Raw genomic sequence first — 21,533 nt, forward strand, 5'->3', positions numbered from 1 at the left:
AGGATCTAGGGCCAAGCACTGAAGAAGAGAATTAGCATCTGCTGAGCATCCGTGGTACCCAGGCGCTGTGCTCAAAAGCCTCCCGTGGTTCAGCCTCATGGCAACTCTCTGAGGTAGGGCTGTCTATCCTACTCTTGGGGAAACTCAGGTTCAGCGAGGGGAAGGAACCTGATGTAACCAAGCCAGTAGGCGGTGGAGCCGGCATCTCCTCCTGGCTCCATCTGACTGCAAAGCCCCCATTCTTTGCCTTGAGCTCTACCTAACAGCTCCCCTTCTTACCCTCCCAGGAATACACAGAGCCCCCTTCATGTGGCCTCAATTGTGCCTGGGCCTCTCTGGAACAGTGGACAACTTTTTGGCTATCCAGCTTTTTCAGGTGGAGGCCAAGCTGGATCCAATGTGTGACCAGGGTTGAGCCACGGTTAGCACTGGACGTTTTATGTCAGGGCCAGCTGGCTTGAGGACGTGGACTTCAATCCATGACAAGCCCCATTTCAGAGTCGGCAACAGTTTTCGTGATATCTCCGCATCCGATCAGTCTGAGTCGCAATATCAATATATTTCGTAACAGTAAAGTTTGTTTCTTCAAACATGCTTTAAAACAAAGCCACGTTTAAGACATGGGTTGGTCACCACTCTGTGGAATTTTCATGTGAAATAAATGAGGACTCCTTTGTGTCGAAGCCTTGACTAATTTTTTCTGGGGTGGCTGCTATGTGGCCCAGATTAGACTAGACTAGATTTTATCACTTAGATTCTAGTTAATGAGGCTTTATAGAAACATCTTTTCTTTTGACCAAATTTCATCTGAAAAGCCAGCGATCTAAACAGAGGCCTGAAAGTATGTTGTGAATTTCAGTTGACTGATGGATCCCCGGTGCCCCTATTTCTTTTTTTTTTTTACTGAAGTATAATTGATTTACAATGTTGTGTCAATCTCTGCTGTACAGCAAAGCGACTCAGTTATACACATATATACATCCTTCTTTTTTTTTTAAATTTATTTTATTTATTTATTTTTGGCTGTGTTGGGTCTTCGCTGTGGTGCATGGGCTTCTCATTGCAGTAGCTTCTCTTGTTGCGGAGCATGGGCTCTAGGCGCGTGGGCTCCAGTAGTTGTGGCACGCAGGCTCAGTAGTTGTGGCTCGTGGGCTCTAGAGCACAGGCTCAGTAGTTGTGGCACACAGGCTTAGTTGCTCCATGGCATGTGGGATCTTCCCGGACCAGGGATCGAACCCGTGTCCCCTGCATTGGCAGGCGGATTCTTAACCCCTGGGCCACCAAGGAAGTCCCTATACATCCTTTTTTAATATTCTTTTCTATTATGGTGTATCACAGGATATTGAATATAGTTCCCTGTGCTATACATTAGGACCTTCTTGTTTATCCATTCTAAATACGATAGTTTGCATCTACCAACCCCAAACTCCCAGTCCATCCATCTCCCTCCCCCCTGCCCCCCTTGGCAACTACAAGTCTGATCTCTATGTCTGTGGGTCTGTTTCTGTTTTGTAGATAGGTTCATTTGTGCCATATTTTAGATTCCACATATAAGTGAGATCAGATGATATTTATGTTTCTCTGACTTCACTTAGTATGATAATCTCTAGTTGCATCCATGTTGCTGCAAATGCCGGTGCCCCTATTTCTTACACGCTCATTTCTTTTCTTGGATGGACCACTTCCTCCCATGGCACATTTGGGTCAATCTGAGAAAGCTCTGTCAGAATATTTTAGAAATGACTTGGTTTACAGGGAGACATGGTGGCTAATCTACACAATTTGCGGTTCTAAATAATAAACTAATGAAGTCATTGTAGTTTTGGGGGGAAAACAGCATAGTCTAATTGAAAGTCCATATAAAAGCATTTTAAGCTTTAAGGTTGAAGAGCGATGCAGAAATAGAGATGTGGGAACTGTCCAACTAAAAGTAACCTAAACAGTTTCTATTTGGTTATCGAGTGGGCTGTCCATTTCATTCTGACTGTGGTATTCATCACTCCAACTGGTTGCTTATGCTGACAGTGACATTAGGTTTATTCTTCAATACCTAATGATAATCATAACTTCCACTTACTGACTGCCTACTATGTACTGGGCATGGTGCTAACCAAGCATTTTTTTTTTCTTTTTTTGGCTGTGCCACATGGCTTGTGAGATCCTAGTTCCCCGACCAGGGATTGAATCCGGACCCTCGGCCGTGAGAGCAGAGTCTTAACCACTGGACCACCCTAACCAAGCATCTTTCACAAGTCAATTCCACATGCTCTCCACAGGCCGATGGAACAGGGTGTTATTTGAATTCCACAGAAAACCAAGGCACAGGGAGAATAAGTAACTTGCCCAAAACGCATGGCTAGGAAGTGGCAGGGCCAGCATGGAAACCACACACGCCTCCACAGTCCCCGCACACTGTCTGCCTGCCTCGTCCCCAGTGGGATAACCTGAGAGCTCCGTGTTCCTGGGCAAGGATCTGGGCCACACAAACAAAAGTGGTTACTGCTCACTGACTCTGGAGAATGGGCGCTTAGACTTCCTACCCCTTACATTTGTTGGGGCTCAAGGTCTTTGCCTTCAAAGGTAGATTACCCTTCAACCGACTGCATCAGACATCTGCACAATCCTATCAAGGAATGGAGATACAGTGGTTATTGAGGACTTGTGGTTCTTCTCAGGCAGATTTCTATTTAACACTCCTCTCTCTCTCAAGGAAGAGGATTCTAGAAGAATGTTCCAAGGAAAACATGAGGTATGACACTAATATAATAAGGTTTATTTTTAAAACAAACACATCAGGAGTTACATACCCAAACACATGTGATCCCTTTCTACGTAGTCATTGTTGAGGGCTATAAACGTACTCCGGCGATATTGCCCCTGCTTCATACAGCTTTGGAATTTTCCTTTTGCAATGACATCCAGAGCCAAATTTTGAAACAGGCAAGGAAGACGGTCACTATTTTATGGCCATTCCTTGGTTTAGATCAGCTTTGGTATTTGGTTTCCTCAGCTCTGGCCTCTATCTTATCCATCAGATCGGCTTGAAATGACTTTTGGCCTCTATCAGAAACAAAGTCCCTCCCTGCTAAAGGATGGAGGTTTACTGCTGCGTCATTCTCAGCATCGTGTGTCAGGAGCCTGGAGCACTCATGCCCATAGCTCCTCAGGCAGGCCAGCCATTTAACTCATGCAGCGCTCAGACATATGTCTTATATTTTTGGATTCAAAAAGAAGCAATATTGGCTTCCCTGGTGGCGCAGTGGTTGAGAATCCACCTGCCAATGCAGGGGACACGGGTCCGAGCCCTGGTCTGGGAAGATCCCACATGCCTCGGAGCGGCTAGGCCCGTGAGCCACAATTACTGAGCCTGCGCATCTGGAGCCTGTGCTCCGCAACAAGAGAGGCCGCGATAGTGAGGCCCGTGCACCGCGATGAAGAGTGGCCCCCGCTTGCCACAACTAGAGAAAGCCCTTGCACAGAAACGAAGACCCAACACAGCCATAAAAAAAAAAAAACAACAACACACACACACACAAAGAAGCAATATTATCTTGCATCATGTTTGACTACAATAAAAATATGTGATCTCTTTCAGTGATAGAGTTTGGAAAACTCAGCATGGTTTTTCCCTTTTTTCCTCTTCCTCAATTCTGGTTATCTGAAAGGGCTGAGGAAGAAGTGGCAAGGCCTTGAAATGTTAACTCCTTTCGAGCTGACCTCTCCACCTGTCTGAACCTCGCTATCTTACTTCTTTTTAAGATAAGAAGAGGCTTACCAGGCTGTTAAAAGTTGGACTTTGCTTTTACTCTTGAGCTATTTTACTAATTACACCATAAAGCTAATTAACAGTAAAACCCAGATACTAGAATCATGTCGTTTTCTTCCTCTATAAAAATCCAATTATTTCAGGAGTCACTGATGTAGTAGCTCAGGACCTTGCTCTGAATCTGACCATGATGAAAAGAAAGCATTTCCAGATTCCCCACCCCCTTTGCTCTGTGAAAGGTTTTAAAACCTAAAATCCACTAGAATCTGCATTACCGTTGGACTTCTCCATTTCTACCAGGAGACAAAGTTCCTGCATAGATAGTTCAGGTTCTAACTCTGGTTGTGATGGCCATGAAGTCAGAGCCTTGGTGTGGGAGTAGCTTCCGGGGAGGAAGTTCGGCAGCTTTAGAAATTGCATCAGTTCTTCCAAATCTCCAACGTACTATTTAGAGAACTGAAAAGTAATTTACTCTGGGATGCTCGTGGCCAAGAAAGTAAATGCAGCTCTTACTCTCAGAGTAGGTCCCACTGCAAAACAATCCAGTGCAGTTGTGCAGCAGGTGCTCGTTCTCTCTGCACATCGCTGTAGAGAGCACCGTTCTAAACGCCGGGGGTGCAGTGGTGCACAAGGCAGGTGGGGGTCTCTGCCCTCGGGGAGATGCTCCTGGATCCAGAGGATGTCCTCAGCTCTGTGTGATTTCAGTTCAAAACAGATGCGCCAAATGATTTGAAAAAAATTGTGCAAACTGCAGGCCCTGCCAGTGATATTATACTTCAAATCAGTTTAAGTGTGAGGTTCGAGGGATTTTAAAGAAATCTTTCGTGCAGTCATTTAGGCAGGTGGAGAAAGATACCAGGTACACTATGGGTAACACAAGACTTAGAAGAGAGACTGAAAAAGGCAGCCAAGTGTTTCCACTGACACGGCTGACTTGGGTAAGTATAGAGGAAGTGCTTTTTAAAATTTTGGCTTATGACTGTAACAATGCATTACAAATACTCTATAACTCCCACAAAGGAATGAGATGCTACTATTACCTTATACTTTATTTTCGCTTAGCTGACAAGACACTGTGATCCCTGGCCTTGTGACATCCTCTGTATTTTTATATCCCAAGTTGGGCACATTCGGGGCACAAACTCCACGATGGAGGATCAATGGAACGTGGGTGCCTCCTGTTTGAGAAACCAGCTTTTACTTTTTTTACATAAAGTGGAGACAAACAGAAATCAGAATGAAGAAGGAATCTGAGCAAATAAACAAGCAGGTCACTAAGAAGTGGACAGAGATTTGCAGGCATAGAAGAGGACGACTGATTTTGAACATGCTGGCTCACTGGACCGCCACAGACTGGAAAAGAATATAAAAGCGGAACTCAACTGAAGTCTTACTAAAAACAGACGCAGGTGGCCTAGGCAATTTCATTGAGGCAGAGATCTAATACACAGTAATTTTATCAGCAAATGTTTAGAGTTTTTTGCCTAAAAATGCAAAAAAAACTTTATTAACCTCAAAAATTGCATACTTTATCTTACAACTTTTAGCTTCTAATAAATAAAACATCTGCTCTTAATTCACTTACACAAAAAGAAAAAACTGAGACAAATGTTGCCATATAGGCTGACTCCTACTTCCATATAATGTCTTTTTTTTTTTTTTTTTTTTTTTTTTAGCAGAGAAAGGTTTATGGCAGGGCCAAGCAAGGAGAACGGGTGGCTTGTGCTCAAAAACCCCAAACTCTACAATGTCTTAACTGCTGTAAAGGCAGATCAGACCACAGTTTTAAGACTTTTCTGAAAGTCCCATTTTTGCTTTATTTTATTCTATTTCTGGGACAGGAGTCCAGGTCTCCTTTATAAAGGCGAAAAGAGCCTTTCAGGTTTCTTCAACATACTGGAAAGAACAGGTGATGACACAGGGTTCCAAGTTAATAGAGAAATTATAAACTTCCCTGAGTTCCACCAAGAGAAATCTCACCAAACTGATAAACATAGTAACTTCTGGCTGATTCCTACTTCATGCAAAGAGGACGGACTTTCTCAGTAATAGAACTTATTAATCTTTGTATTAAGCATCTGTTATGGGTTGATTAAGCACTTCATGGATAGAAGTTCAAGGAAACATTCCATTTCCAACTTGATAAAGAGTATAAAGACTGACTCTTACATAGGCTAAGAAAACTTTGAGGTAGAAGCCCAGCGTGGCCAGTTTCTGCACCAGAGGAGTTTCTGCACCTACAGGAGGTGGTTCATTCTGTCACAGCCCAAGAGCTGTCAGGAACACTCCACCAGCAGCCTCCGGGTGGGTCTGCAGACAGACTTCAGGTCTGATTGCATTTTGTCGCTGAAATGTAATCCTGCTATAGAGGGTTGTTCCTCCCTCATTAGAGGGTACACAGTCAGGGCTGGCCTCCTGGGCAGAAATAAGAGGCAAAAGGCACCTGCTAATAATCTCTGGAAACACCAGCGCCAGCCTCCCTTCTGTGCAGCAGACGTCTTTAAAACAAGAACATGGGGCTGGAGCCCCGATAAAGAAATGCCACTCAGAGGTTTCCCCCAAGTTAACTAGAACAACTTGAATTTCTGTTTACACAGCCGGGGGCCTGGAAGGGATACTGAAGTGAGAAGAGAAAGCTGCTTAGGGGATAAGCAAGATGAGATATTTCCTAGGGTGGAGGGCAGGACCTAATAAACAAACTGAAATCAAACCCTGTTTATTTTTGTTGGGACAACTTTAGACCAGTTCCAAAGTTAGTACAGTGCCTGACAACCAGAATGCCGTCAGTCTTACACTCTCTAAACATTACACAGAAAAGCATCCTGCTTCCCTTCCCTTTTGTTTAAAATCACTCGGCACTAACTGTGACCACCGGGGCTGTGGAGCAGGGCCCCCTGGAACTGAGAGCTCTGAAGAATGTGCAGGAAGCACCCCGGGGCTCCTTCCGACAAGAACACTCCCCGATTATAAATGCCACAACCTCTGTTTCCAGGAATCATAGCGGATCCCGCACAATGAGTGCTTGGACTCCTCAAGTGGGACTAGCCTCTCAACGCAAACAGAGAAATAGAAGAGCTCCATTCTCTCTCCCGCGAGACATGCAGAGGTATGGGAGGACAGTGAAGTGCTGAGGTGTGGGGCCAGGCACGGCCACAACCCAGCTGCACTACAACCCCAGACAGCACGCTGCTCCCACCGGGGTCACAATAAGGTGACTGAAGTTGTCATGCGCTATTTATTTAAGCAAAGAGTGTGCAGGACGAGGTACACCACACCAAAGTGTTTTCTCAGATATTCTCGCCCTTCAAAAACTTATCATTGGGACGCAATATCCAGGCCTTTCTCTTGCAGAAGGGCAGATGCCATATTTAAAGTGAGATACCAGAGTCCACGTGACGTCTGTTACCCACGTCAGGTGCACCCTGTGTTAGGAGAGCTGTAACTCTGAGCCAGTATATAGTCATATCCCGTTCACTGTTTACAAAGTGCTTTCATATATGTATATTATGTCGCTTAATTTTCATAGCACTTCAGTGAAGCACAGGATGATATTATTATTCCCATCTTATAGATGAGCAAACTGAGCTACAGTTACGTCCTACCACTGAGACCTACAGCTAGAACGTGCCAGAAATGGGGTCAAAGTACGTTCTCTTTCCAATACACAGAAGTTTTTAATTTTAAGAAAATACACTGGAGAAACAGCTGTGAAAAGTGTTCCAATGATGATGCCGGTATCATAACATTATGGCTTAAAAATGTACAACATTTAGTTCTGTGGGTTGTATATCTTAGAGATGCTGAATTAAATATTTACTGTTTGATTCCTGGGCTGAGTTAAATACACAATAATCAACAGATGTTCCAAAGAGATACTATTTGTATTTATCTCTAAGAAAAGATACCTACGGGACTTCCCTGGTGGTCCAGTGGGTAAGACTTAGAGCTCCCAATGCAGGGGGCCCGGGTTCCATCCCTGGTCAGGGAACTAGATCCCACATGTGTGCTGCAACTAAGAGTCCACATGCCACAACTAAGAAGTCTGCATGTCACAACTAAGAGGCCCGCATGCCGCAACTAAGAGTCTGCACGCCACAACCTAGACCCAGCGCAGCCAAAATTAATAAATAATTAAATAAATATTTAAAACAACAAAACAAAAAAAACTCTGTAATGATCATAGAGGAAAAGAATCTAAAACACAGTGGATATATGTATATGTATAACTGATTCACTGTGCTATACAGCAGAAACTAACACAACATTGTAAATCAACTATATTCCAATAAAAATTTTAAAAAGATACCTAAACAAATAAACATAAATGTAAGCAAAAAATGAATGTGGTATGATAGACTGACTTGATATAAAGCGCAGGCATGGTCCCTACCAAGAAGAAACATTATTAACCATTTGCTAGTTAAAGATCACTATGGAGAGGAAATAGAATTACACCATCACGACTGATTGCCAAGCCAGCTGGACTCCACCTGAAAGCTCTAACTCAAATATTAATATAAGACATATAAAAATATTAAAAAATAGCTAACCTCTAATCAGACAGATGTACAACCTACAAGAAAATCATTTTTTCATGTACCATCTATAATAGAACTTGTTTTCAGAGATCCTTAAAGATATGAGATACTTAAAGACACTTAAAAGATACTAGATGACTTGAAGACATGTAATCAGAGTATCATAACTTTGTTCACATCAAATTACGAAATAAATATGCGTGTGTATATATACATACACACACACAACATACAAACAACTATCATCCCAAGATAACTAACCTTCAACAAAAACTTAAATGAGAAAGATGCACTGACTCAGGGATTTCCAGCCAAAAAATATCTAAATATCTGATATATAAATATCTCTAAATATATGACCTCAAATATTTTCTAAAATAATACATGGTTACAAATAAGTAAAAATAGTTGCCAAATGATAAGTTTCAAAACAACATTCTATGCACTGAGTCATACTTATGACTTGGCCAACACAAGGGCTGCTTACGCAACTCTTCATCGGGGGACACCTGAGCATCTACATTTCCAAAGTCAACAGGTATGATGTAGCAGCAATATATGAGCTTGAAGACCTCATACATTAAATTAAGAAAGATCTTTATGATCAAGGTAGTGCCTTTCTTTATAATATTTCTGTAATAGATAATATAAATTTTATATTACATAATGTAAATATAATAGTTATGAACATAACCTTCAGGAATGACTGCACCCCTGGCCATGGTGCAGATCTGCTGGGATGATCTTGCTAGACAGAAGCTGCTAAGGTCTGGCCCTTCGCAGAAGCATCACCCACACTAACATCAGAGCAAGGGTGATGTGTCAGGACAAGCATCCCCTCAGGCACAGGAAGTGCCGGTGCTGTAAGGGTTTTGGGCTTAATTGTTTGCTGCCCTTTAGGAGCGATGGAATAAAGATCTCACTGAAGCAACAAAATAATTTTTTGCTCCAGAGACATTAGAAAGGCATGGAGCATGTAGTCAGTGATAAGGCTATCAAGGCTATCTTGCATGGTGAAGTCTGTCATGGCGAAGGCATCTGTTGTTTATAAGGAACCACATATCAAATCTGCTATCACACATTAGAATTCCCAACAGGCCTTTTATCCTCCCCCCGCCCCCGCCCCGATCTACATTCAAGTCATCTCTTGATTCTTGTTCCCCTTTCTTTAAGCCATCATTACAGTCAAAAAGCCTATGAAAATAAAATCTAAGTTTGTGTGTATTTGTGTAGGAAGCTGGAATATAAAAAAATTAGGGAATCAGAAGATGTTCCATTAAAATGATTGGGTAATTACTACCTAGTTTCCTTCTAGGACAAGGATGAATTCCCTAATGATGGGTATTATAAGTAATTAGGCAAAGCTGTTCACTTTTCAAAATTAATCATCAATCCTATTAATTATGTCTGTATTACACATTCTATTAAATTAGCACACATAATATGAGGCCTTCATACACCAGAAAAGAAGCATTATCATTGCACTTTAGTGACTTGATAATTTATCTGAAAGGAACACAAACATTCGTAATTACACTACTTTTAGTAGGATCACCCTTTCCAATTCTCTTGTGGTAAGAAAAAAGGCTACTTTACAAGGTGAAAGCAAGCACACTTTTCTTCAGGGGTTTTAGCACTAAAAAAGAAGCCAGATTAAAGGTAGGTTTGAGGTTTTTAGAGCTCCATATTTGACTGATTAGGGAGAACATTCCCCCAGGGAGGAGACCTGCAGCCATGGTGAGGTCAGCACTATAGGCTTGGAGGAGGCACATGTGACCCCGGGAACAGATTATCTGGGTTAATAAGGAGCTGAGTTCAAACTGAGAAAGCCTAAAACAGGAGACAATGAAAGCACTGGTCCTCGATGCCTGCTGAGAAGCAACTGGGGGCTTTATGACATGCAGAATGATGGCCTTCCTACCTTCTTCCTTTGCTAGGTGATCTGGATGGGGATGCAGGCTTTGCCACTGGGGCATCGCCAGTAACCGCCTGCAGGTGTACTAGTGCTGCCTGGGCTTGGTGCCCTTACAGAGGGACCACACTGACGGGAAGCTGACAAGAGAATAAGCCTGGAGAGGCCAAGGGAACAAACTGGAGGGTCAGAAAATCCCCATATCACAGTCATGAACTGAACTTGACTTCATATGCTTGGACATAACCTGGTCCTTGCTACTTGCAGAAAAGTATGATGCATATAGAGGCTCCTAATGACTATTTCAGTAAGAAAACATGTATGAAGCACTAAGATGAATGCAAGGACAACAGCACACAGCATCACGCATCAAATGTTAAGACTCCCCAATACGTTCCCCAGAAGATACGTCATAGGTTTATACAGTACAGTTATACCTGTGTCAAGGGGAGGGGGTAGTATTTGTGGAGGGAGATGTAACAGAAATAAAATTTCCACTCTATCATTATGAGCTTATATGAACCACAATTTAGTGAAAGTGCTTACAATCTAACTTGAAATCAAAATCACAAATTGGGGCCAAATTGGTATTTTCTTCCCCACACTAAAGATGAATGTACAATCTAAATCAAGGGTTCCCAGCCCCTGGGCTGCGACCGCTACCAGTCTGAGGCCTGTTAGGAACTGGGCCGCACAGCAGGAGGTGAGCGGCGAGTGAGTGAGTGAAGCGTCATCTGCCGCTCCCCGCCGCTCCCCATTGCTCGCGCTACCAGCCTGAACCAACGCTACCTCCCCCCATGGAAAAACTGTCTTCCACGAAACCGCTTCCTGGTGCCCAAAAGGTTGGGGACTGCTGGTCTAAATAATGCAGGAATTGGAATAGGAAAATATGCAGGCAAAAGAAAAAAAAAAAAAAAAGACAGCACAGAATACTATGATATGCAGGTTTCTTTCCATAAGTTTGGTTTTGTTAAATTGGTTTTGTGAGAAAGAGAAGTGATTTACTGTTATCACATGGAAACAAATTTACTAGTTGAGTAATTTACTAATCACATATTTACCAGTTAAGTAGCAGAACACAACGGGAACTTTTTTTATCTAAAAATAATTAAATTTGAGGGTTTTCAACACACAAGAAATTCACTGCTGGGTTTTTCCTCTGAAGGTAAATAGAATTCTCAGGCCTCCTGGGCCCTAGTTTCCAACTGTGATCCAAGTGCCCCTGGTTGATTTATCATCTGTTTCCTTTAGGACTGAAGTTTTGGTATTTAAATATAGTGGTCCTGGCTGGACATTTCCCCCTCCCTCCACCAACACCCTGGTCTGAAATAGTGGCCTGGTTACACCTTTCATTCAGGTCTCACCAAGGGCTGTGCCACTTTCCAGATGACTGTTGGTCAGCTCTCTGAGAAGACACGTAGCAGTAAGCTGGGTGGATGCCTTGATACATTTTTGGCTCCATTTAGGAGCTACGAAGCTTACGGGTATTACAGCAGACCCAACGCTCCAGTCACTAAGAGGTGCAGCAACCGTATGTCCCGATTTACTAGGGACACTCCTGGCCTACAGCCATGGTCCCAACATAATTATTAACGGTCCCCACTTCACTCACAAAAGCATGGTTTAAAGAATAAATTGGATAGACAGTCACCCTATTAAGAGAATCCATCTTTCACACATAATTTTTAATTTTCCCTGACCATTACATTGAGAAACTCAAGCTCTGTAAAATTCCTGAGACCAGAAATTGTGCTTTAAAAATCTTTCCATCTCTTGTATACCAATGCGTAGAATAAGTCTTCAGAGGAAGTGGCCCCACAGAGTGGCCAGAGGAGCTGTCCTGATAAGCTTGAATGGTGGCCGATGTGCACCTGAGTGCCATTTATCGACTCATCTATGGGGATCGTTACAAAGCCCTGTGGCCAGAGGATTTCTCCTCCTCCTCAGGCATCGCCCCAAATATATGCACTGACTTGCATCTACGAAGCATGCAAAAATCTTCAACAATAAATTGCACGATGCTTGTCATTAATACAGCTTGCCTAATTTTTCACCTGCTCACTCTGATTACAGGTTCACAACTGGACTGAGATATGTCATTGTCTTTCACTTGACTTTATGAGCTTTACTTGAGACAAAAGCAATCAAAGAGAGTGAGAGCCTTGGGAGCAGGGACTGTGCCTGTAGTAGAGCTGCCAGCTGTCTGAGCCTCGCCTTCTGGACTCCAGAACGGCATCTGGCTTGTGTCCATAGGACCAGTTTTGGTATAGACGTCAGGGGCTGATATACATATGTCCTCTGCTCACAAGATGTATCCCCGTGGGTCACGTGAAGGAGAGGGCTCTGTCAGTCACTCAGGCCTCACTCTGTGTCCCTAAGCCCTCCACACGGACAACCACATGGTTTAAATAGAATCAATTAAGTGTTAGCAGACAGAGGAGTAATTGGGGGATTAAATTAGTATATGGTATTTAGCTGATCTCAAGGCAGTGGCAAGCTTAGGCACTAAGTGTACTCTGATATGGGACATGGTGTTTCTCTGTGGACAAAAAGACCACGGTCAGTAACAGGGTGAAGGAAGAGTTCCAATATTGAAAATCCTGAAATGGCAAAGGAGCCCAAGAGAGACAGCGCTATAGCATCACGACATCCTCAGAGAGCTTTTCTTATTCTTAGTATGCTTTATCTCAGGAACACATCCACCATGTCTTTCCTCCGCCTGATGTGACTACATTGATTCTATGTGGCACGTCAACCAGAAAAGCAGATTTCAAAATTATTAACTGATCTAGGCAAATGGCTGTCAAAGTAGATTTAGTGGCCACTGGGAGAAAGGAAGGATTTTTTTTTCTTGGTCTTACCTATGCAGTAGGGACAACACTGGCCTTTTCTCAACACAGGTCTTTCACAGGATACTGAAGGGCAAGACTCAGAGTAACAGCTAATTACGCTATCCATGCACACGCAGCTGGTACACACATCCGGCTTCCAGGACTCCGCTGCCAGGAATATATCCCCTTCATCATTTTTGCAGTAACTAGGCACGCTGTCATTATGGGATGAGGAAGGCTGGAGAGGTTCATCTGGAAAAATGAACAGAAGGTCAGCAGAAAAAAAGATGCTGCAGGCCACCCACTGTGCAACACAGTGAGTTTCACTCTGTCCCATACAAAGCATGCTCGGTCACCAGGGCTTTGTGTGCCTCCTTAAAATGGACTCAGTAACGACACAGCACATCTGACTCTGACAGGGTCTGGAGTTTTAAAACAAAAACAACAAAGACCAAAAGAGATCTGTTGCAGAGATTCTGTTAGTTGCTTGCACGATATCCACTCTACCTTTCCTCCTTAACTTAACGAGCTCCTGATTTTAAGGTCGGGGGTGGGGTGGCTGAGGCCCTGGATCACAAGGGGGATATGTCACGTGGGACCACTGCTCCCTCCTTTTCTAGTCTCCGGCACAGCTAGGGGTGGCCATGTCACCTGGCTGTGGCTAACGGATTCACTGGCTAATCAGGGATTTCTGGGAAAGCTTTCACTTTCTTAAAAGAAGGGCAGATGTGAAGCTACCCACATGCTTCCACATTCTTCCTGCCTTGACTATGAGTGTGTCGCCTGTAGCTATAATACACTTATCATACCTGTAAGAGACAGGCCTTGATATCACTAAGACACTAAATCAATGGGATCAACATCTGTCTCCAAGCTTCTCATAATGTATGGAAAAGAAACCTCTGTTTAAAAACTGTAGCTGGGTTTTCTCCTACTTGCAGCCACACGCAGTCCTAACCAATTAACACCCAAACAGATTTTCAAACTGTATGTAATACTTCAATGTTCAGGCATTCACATTAATGGCTGAAAGATGATGGGAAATGTAATTCACTCCTGAGGATGCACCTACAGAGAAATCATCTGCAAGACTTGTGTGTTTCTGCTACATAAATACAGACTAGAGGGTCTCCAGATCTAGTAACAACTTGAAACAGAAAAGAACGTCACCAGAAAACTCAGATATCTCTTTGGGTCTTGCCATTCACTGAACTGACTTGAGAGCTGTAAGCTCAAGTAGAAAGCCGACTGGGATATAACAAAGGAAAGTGTAATACTAGTTAGTGAGGTTTCCTAGTTTAGAAATGTCACAATTGCACTGACAAGAGAGCACTTCCAACCACCTTTGCACTTGAGAGTCTAGAAAAAGCCATGATGGTCCCACCCAGCAAACCTCTAAGAGAATCCCATTTTCTCAAAGGATACAGGGTCAGAAGAATTATCATCTGTTCTCATAGTCAACATCATGAAGTCTGCTCTTTCATTTACATGTAGTTATCACAGTGATGCAGAAGCTCTAAGTGTCCCATTTTCCTCCCATCCACCTCCTGAATACACCCTACAGCCAACAAGTTTGATTTGACAAGAGGAGTCTCTTTGAGACTATATAAAATAAAGCAATTGCTTTATTTTGGGCTCTGAACCCAAAGCGTGTAACTGTATCTCCTACTGCCAGTCCTGAAGGCAGCGACAGTGAAAGAACAGCCATTGGTTCCATTGTTCCAAATGTGCTTCAGGTCCAATTTTAGATAAGTTTCCACAGATCACATGCATATGAGTTAAAGATGGTAAAATGGGATTACTTTCTCAGGCATCTCTTCTGGATCATCCATGTCTAGGGATAATTTCTTTTTAAGAGATTGACTGATGTTAACTTTTGATTTGGCTGGAAATCAGGGCAACTCACACTACTCTACACGAGGCTCTGCAAATTGCCACGAGGTTTCTGTGTGTTATGACAGCTTAGCTCTCACAAGCAACACCCAACCTGGTGTCTGAAAACTTAGAAGAGGAAGCAGGCACGGCAGCGATGGAAGCATGAAATAGTAGCTGAAATGAACATCCTAGAGTCTGGAGGGGACCCCAGGAGACATGGGAATGTGCCGGCAGAGCTGGAGTGAGAGCTGCAGCTGAGATGCAGTGTCTGCAGGTCTTTAGCCCCCAGAGCAAGAGACTTCTGAGCCCTGACTGAAGACATCATTTGGGAATCTTGCCCAGGCTATCTTCCTCCTTTGGGCCTTTCTTTCAATTTTTAGGAAAAAATGAGACCCCTTCTTTACACTTCTGATTCTAAATATTAACTCACTTATTTTGTTTTTACCAGTTCTTTCACTGGTGTTCATTCATTCTTTTTATTTCTATACCAGAGAAATAAAAGAAGAAACGAGGGATCTCTCTTCCATGCTACGCTTCTTTCCAACTTTAAAAAATCAAAAATGAAAGAGAATTTTAAAAGTGTGAAAAAAGAAAGAAGTGCTTTTCTATTCTCTGCCTTTCTCACCTTGGTGAAGTATCATCACCTACAGGGATGCTCAGTCTTTCTTCATGAGCCCACTTCCGTTTCTAGACCTTGCTCTAAACCAGGCCAGAGGAGAGGGGGAGTTAAGGACAGAGGGAACGACAAGGCATCCCAGGAGATACAATCACCATGAGGGATGCAACTCTTCTAGTTGTACATATATATCATTTTGGGACAACTTTAGGATGCAAGTATCCTAAGATTAGAGATGGTATTTTTCTAGATGTGAAATACTCCATTTATCAATGCTGCTGTCGAAATTTACTGCAATGTGAAGAAATCAATGTTCTGAATTTTAAGACTTTTTATCTTTTTATCGCTGCAACACAACCATGAATGGAAAGTTCAGAAAGATCAGTGATGGGGTAGGTGACTGATTTTAAAATACAAGAGCATTCTAGATACAAACTTATTCACAGATTTAAGTGTAACCTTCAGAATACTGATCTAGGAAACAGAAAGTCCTGACATTTAAGATGAAGGCTATCACTGAAGTATCTCTCAAGTTATATGTAAAGTAAGGGAGAGTCACCTAGGCATACGTTTATATAGGAGAAGCCAAAGCCAGGCACACATGGGGTGCTTGTTCCTGTTTCTAGAGGGGAGATCTCTGCTCTGCTAGAATCGGCAGGGCCTCTGCTCACGCGCACTGGCCTTCAGACCTGGCTCTAAGAAATCAGTCCTTGGCACACACAGGAGTCCCATTTCCAGGGAGCTCTTGTTCTTTGCCTGGGCTGAACCTCTGAGTCCAGTCAGGTGTCCCACCAATAAATTTGGGCCAACCCCTATATTTGTCCTCAGATCCTCGGACAAGTGGGAACAGAGGTACTTCCCACTTTAGTTAAAGCTTCCTGGGTTACGTGTGCTCTTAATGCTTTCCTTTCCAGGCACTCCTCTCACTCTGTCATGATTTACTTAAAGGTGGAGTACTGGATTGCTCAGCTCTTCTTTTGGATTACTGCTCCATAGGACAGGAGTTGTGGCTGTTCTCATCAACCCCGGGATCCCCATGGCTCAATTCAGGCATTCCATAAGCACTTGTAAAATGAATATATGAACGGATATAAATTCATGATCACCAGTGAAGAGACCACTCAGAGTAGTTTCCACCAGGAGGATGGGAATAGTCATGGTCATATATTAACAGAGAAATATTATGGTTTGTGTCTAAGTAAAAGAGTGATGATAAAAATATAGGAGGGACTAGGGTATATCCTAACAACGTAATACATCTGAACTATTTCTTATACTAGAAAAGACGTTGCACTAATTAAGCTTTTCAGATTAACATGGTTGAAAATTACGCCAAAGATTCTGTACTAAGATGATAATACCTCAGCAGCAGGGCATGATGACAACAGCAAATAATGTTGCTATCCCCACAATTTCCTCTGATGCAATTAAAAAATATCATCAATGTGAACCCAGGAAGAATTCTGGACATCAACTACGCTGGTTATATAATGACAGAACAATAGATTCTAGCTGGCTGACTAGATAATCCAATGTAAAAAAAGTAATAAAATACAAGGGCTTGTGTTTTACTGAGCAGAAATGCTCTAAGACCATACATTTAGAAGGTAAATGATTATTGATTTAAGTTGAAAAGATAAAAGACTGAGCAACAACAAAACTATTGTGCTGTCAACTTGGTAATTATACAAATTAAGTCATATATTCTAGTGTTAATTAGAATTGCTACTTTCGTTGCATAATCAGCAACTTATGTTTAAAAGTCTGACAAAATTTCATTATATTTGTTTCATGACCATAAATTCACCTGCTAAGGCCAGATTATCTGAGAACTAAAAAAACCAAGAAAACAATAGTACTCTTTGTACATATGCAGTGCTGGTCACTTAGTACTTTTGGATCTTAACTTAATCATCACAGATTTGAGAAGGTGGGCATTATGCATCTTTTAGCGATTCCTCTGTTTAACATTCTCAAAGTATCTCCACCACCCTTACATATTTCAAAGAATTTTATTTACATTATTTATCAATAACTGCTCTTCACATTTTGTAAAGACAAAGATGACTTTTCACAGTAGCAAAATCATCTGGAATAATCTGGTACAGCAGGACTGTCTCTTGAGTCTGAGATGCAGGGTTAAGAAAAAAAGGGTAGAAAGAAACAATTTTTTCTTTTGCTGCTGTTGTTCAAAGTCACCTCAGGTGCAAGGCATATTGATTGCATAAATATGCGGTCGATAGAAAGGAATGAATTTAGAAAGCTGCCTGCCAGATGTTCCTGCCCGGGTTACTGGTGACTGGGTCTGGCACACTCCCACGTGGGGCTCAACCCAGCCCACCGGTCCTGCAGAATGACAATGCCCAGGCTGCAGCCCCTCCCCGCCGGCCCAGTGCATCCCGAGGCGCAGTGCCGGTTACCTGGACACTGTGGGCAGCAGGAGTCCTGGGTGCGCGTGGGGTTCTGGCACAGCAGCGGTGGGCACACCTCTGTCTCACACAGCACCCGCCCACTGTGGCAGGTGCACTGAGTACAGGTGTCAATGTGCCACGTTTCTCCTTCCACAAAGTACTCTCCCCCAGGGGCATGGCAAATGGAGGGGGTGCTGAGCTCCAGCTTCTGCACCACAAAGTCATCTGGGGAACGACACAAAATCCAAACACAAGAAATTATTCATCTGCAGTCTTACCAGCTCGGGAAGAACCTGGTGCTGTGGGCTTTAAGGGACAGAGAAGATGAATTGGCTGTTTCCCTCAAGAGAACAGGGAAGAAAACATTCCATGCACAGAAATATAAGGCAACAGCAGAAGAGCCAGTTTCAGGAAGTGAGGTTCAAGTGGTTCCAGTTTGTCAACAGTAATGAGAGGCTCCAACGAGATAATTAAATTACGGGGACTCCTACTGTTGAAGAGAACAGGAGCCCCTTAGGGGATGTCTGCGAATGTGTAGGGTTATCTAGAATAAAGATCTCTCATTTACTGAATGCTTACTATGGTCCAGTTTCCATGTTAGTGCTTTACATATGTTACTTCACTTATTCCTTACACCAATCATGTGAACAGGTACTGTTATCCTATTTAACATATAAGGAAACTGAGAACCCAGAGTATTAAGGGCAGACAAGGGATCTGAACCCAAGTCTATGTTTGTCTGGATCATGGATACACCTCCAGATTAAATACAATTGTAAACTGATTTGTGCCCCATTCACTTCATTATCTCTGGGACCCTGAGTCCTTTCAGGCTTAGAAGTAAGTCCTACTGTTGAGCAGGACACACCCCAATCCCGACCAGCTGCCGGCACACTGAGCAGGAATGCTCTTTCAGAATCAACAGTCTGAACCCTCACCTGAGACTAAACATTTGTTTGGCGATATGATCAAGAGAGGTAAACGCCCAGGGACCGATGACAACTAAGTTCTTTCCCCAGACGAGAGGCGATTTGGGGCTCTTGGTGAGATGATAGTGACAGAGAGGGAATTTAATGCTGAAAATGTCTGGAGAGGCACTGGGAGTTGCCCTCAAGTTGTGCTGGGGAAATGAGACGTATGAAGATATTAACCATATTCGTGTCATCCAAATACAACAGGCGTTTCAAGAAGGTGCTGACAGTGTGCAACCCTGCGGAGAAGCCATCTGGAGACACCATGGCGGGCTCACGCTTGGAGATCAGTGGAATTTGGGCCTCCGAAGAACTACCCTATTTCTGCAGAGATACTCAGAGCTGACGTCTCCTACGAACTCACGGGCTGTGACTTTCAAAGCAGTGGTCAGCCTGAGAGGTAGCAATACTGATGAGATACAGTGGTGTGGGCCCAGCTCCAGCTAAGAAGGCATTGTATAACTTTTAATACAGCTTTATCTCAAGGGAGCTAGTAAAGACTGGAACTTTGACCAAGTGGACATATCACAGAAAACTGACATCAGCCAACGCTTACATTCATAACCAACCGGGCCAAACTTTCTAGTATATGAGGAAAGTAGAAAGGAAGATAATTAGAATGAAAATTGAGCTGCGATGAGATAAAAGTGCATTTCTCACCGTTTATAGAAAAAGAAAAAATAGTTCCAAAGACTATTAGTAAACTACTGTTGGAAAAAGTCTCCCTTTTGAAAGGACTCGGAGAGGACCGACAATTGCTGCCCTTTTAAATGCTGACATGTAAGGAAGTGGTCAGAAGAAAAATGATGTGTGTTTGCAGGTGTCTTACTCTGTGAATTCCTTTGCTATATATATACCCATGTGCCTCAAGGCAAAACATGAGTGACCAGATAGACGGAGGTGATAGAAAAACTGAAAGGTAGAGGGTAAGAAAGATAGGGAAAAAAAATCTGAGACACAGTATCATTTGGTGAATCTTCTGTCAGAGGAGTTCAGAGGCTGCTCACTTATCTCAGAAGGAAAAACAGCTGATCCTTGAATAGAAGGCAGGAGAAAATATTCTTTAAAGTAGGACTCCACAATTGCAACAATGCTGGGGTCTCTATTCAGAAAGATCCATATGTGGCAACTCACTAAAGACTTTTGGAAAAAAAACATACCTACACATCCATACTACATATATCAATACCTGTATGTTTTTATATGTGTATATCTAGATAGTCACACATCCACAATAATACATCAATAATTCTGTGTGTGTTTAAGAACTTTCCATATCTCTGTAATAGAGAAAACTAGATTTGGTTTCACTGACTTTTCAGTGCTTAAGTCAGTCATCTATTCTTAGTCATATCTTTGCATTTCCACCAGTCGGAGTTCTTCACCGAGTCCACCGTTTAGCAAAGACCCAGGTGCAGGCCACACTCTGCACACTCATGCCTATAATTAAAGCATGGGGTCTTCATTGGAACAAATGATTTTTCCTTCCCCAAAGAGTCAACACAGAGTTCTGTCTCATTAAATTGTTCATTTATCTTCTGTTTCAGTGGACACTAGCGGTTTTTCATATTTAACTAGCAAAACATGTGAATGAGGAAGCAGTTTTGATACAGAGCACATCTGGCTTAACTACGCAAAACAAAACAAAACAACTTTGTCATCTGGTCCCCTATAGGGGTATGGGGGCTGCCTGTCACTTTGATACCTTAGTTACTGAGGTGTGCAGAATGTCAGGGCTAAAAAGGACTTCCAGTGCCCCTCTGCCAACCCCCTCCCTGGCAGGCAAAGCAGGTGCAGACTGAGGTGCCAGCATGTGGTACCTCCCTCCCAGGCCAGGCCTGCCTTGTTGCAAAAGGCCCAGGCCTCAGGTTCCTGACTGCACCCGTTGCACAGGTGGAGGGAGATACAGAACCAAGACTGACCGGGGAAATACGATCCCTACCCCAAAACCGGACAGTACATTTCAACTTCAAAAGAAATCCGATGCAAGAATCAGGAGACTTCATGTCTCCCTGGCCCTCTAGCTGACACACTACTTTACTTTGGGTAAGAAAGCTAATCTCTCTGTGTCTGTTTTCCAAACAAAAACTGCTTAAGCGTATTTTTCCCTAATTCAGTGGCCTCCACTCGGTGGAAGAAATAATAACTATGAAACCATGCTGAGCTCTTTGGATCAAAGGCACTAGATGAGGTATTACCGTAATAATTACTGTTATGGACAACCATAATTTGGACCGCTATCTGTTATGTTCTTCTACTAACTTATCTGGATTACCATTATTATGACTGTAAATGTTTTGGATGTGTGGTCACTCTAAACATCTCCATTTGGCAAGACTACCACATATCCATTAATTTAAAAAAAAGCAATATCCACAGACTTCAGTAATTCTCTCCCTCTCGAATATTACTTTATAAATAAGAAGCTTTCATGGAATAAAATTAACAACAACCCCCTCCAATTAACTAAGACATTCAGCCTTAATACACTATCCGTAAGATGGAGAGCTGGAGCTTTAAGTACATAAGCCCACAAACCTGTACACAAATGTAGTTCAAAGACCAATGTAATTGAGTAAACCTTCAAAAATAAGGAGAGTGGTTTTAGAGCTT

At 42.8% G+C, this 21,533-nt stretch overlaps 1 protein-coding gene across 2 annotated transcripts in view; it reads right to left on the reverse strand.

Moving 5' to 3' along the window:
- The window catches only part of CRIM1 (cysteine rich transmembrane BMP regulator 1), a 205,186-nt gene that overhangs the window by 20,217 nt on the left and 163,436 nt on the right, over nucleotides 1–21,533 (reverse strand). For both annotated transcript variants that reach the window (XM_082427666.1, XM_082427665.1), the window contains 2 exons: nucleotides 17,959–18,174; nucleotides 13,078–13,299 (listed from right to left, as the gene is read on the reverse strand). In XM_082427666.1, the coding sequence (XP_082283792.1) occupies nucleotides 13,078–13,299; nucleotides 17,959–18,174 (438 nt within the window). The remainder of the gene's footprint in view (nucleotides 1–13,077; nucleotides 13,300–17,958; nucleotides 18,175–21,533) is intronic.

The sequence above is a fragment of the Balaenoptera physalus genome (assembly GCF_965194825.1).
Source record: "Balaenoptera physalus genome assembly, chromosome: 15".
Lineage (NCBI taxonomy): Eukaryota > Metazoa > Chordata > Mammalia > Artiodactyla > Balaenopteridae > Balaenoptera > Balaenoptera physalus.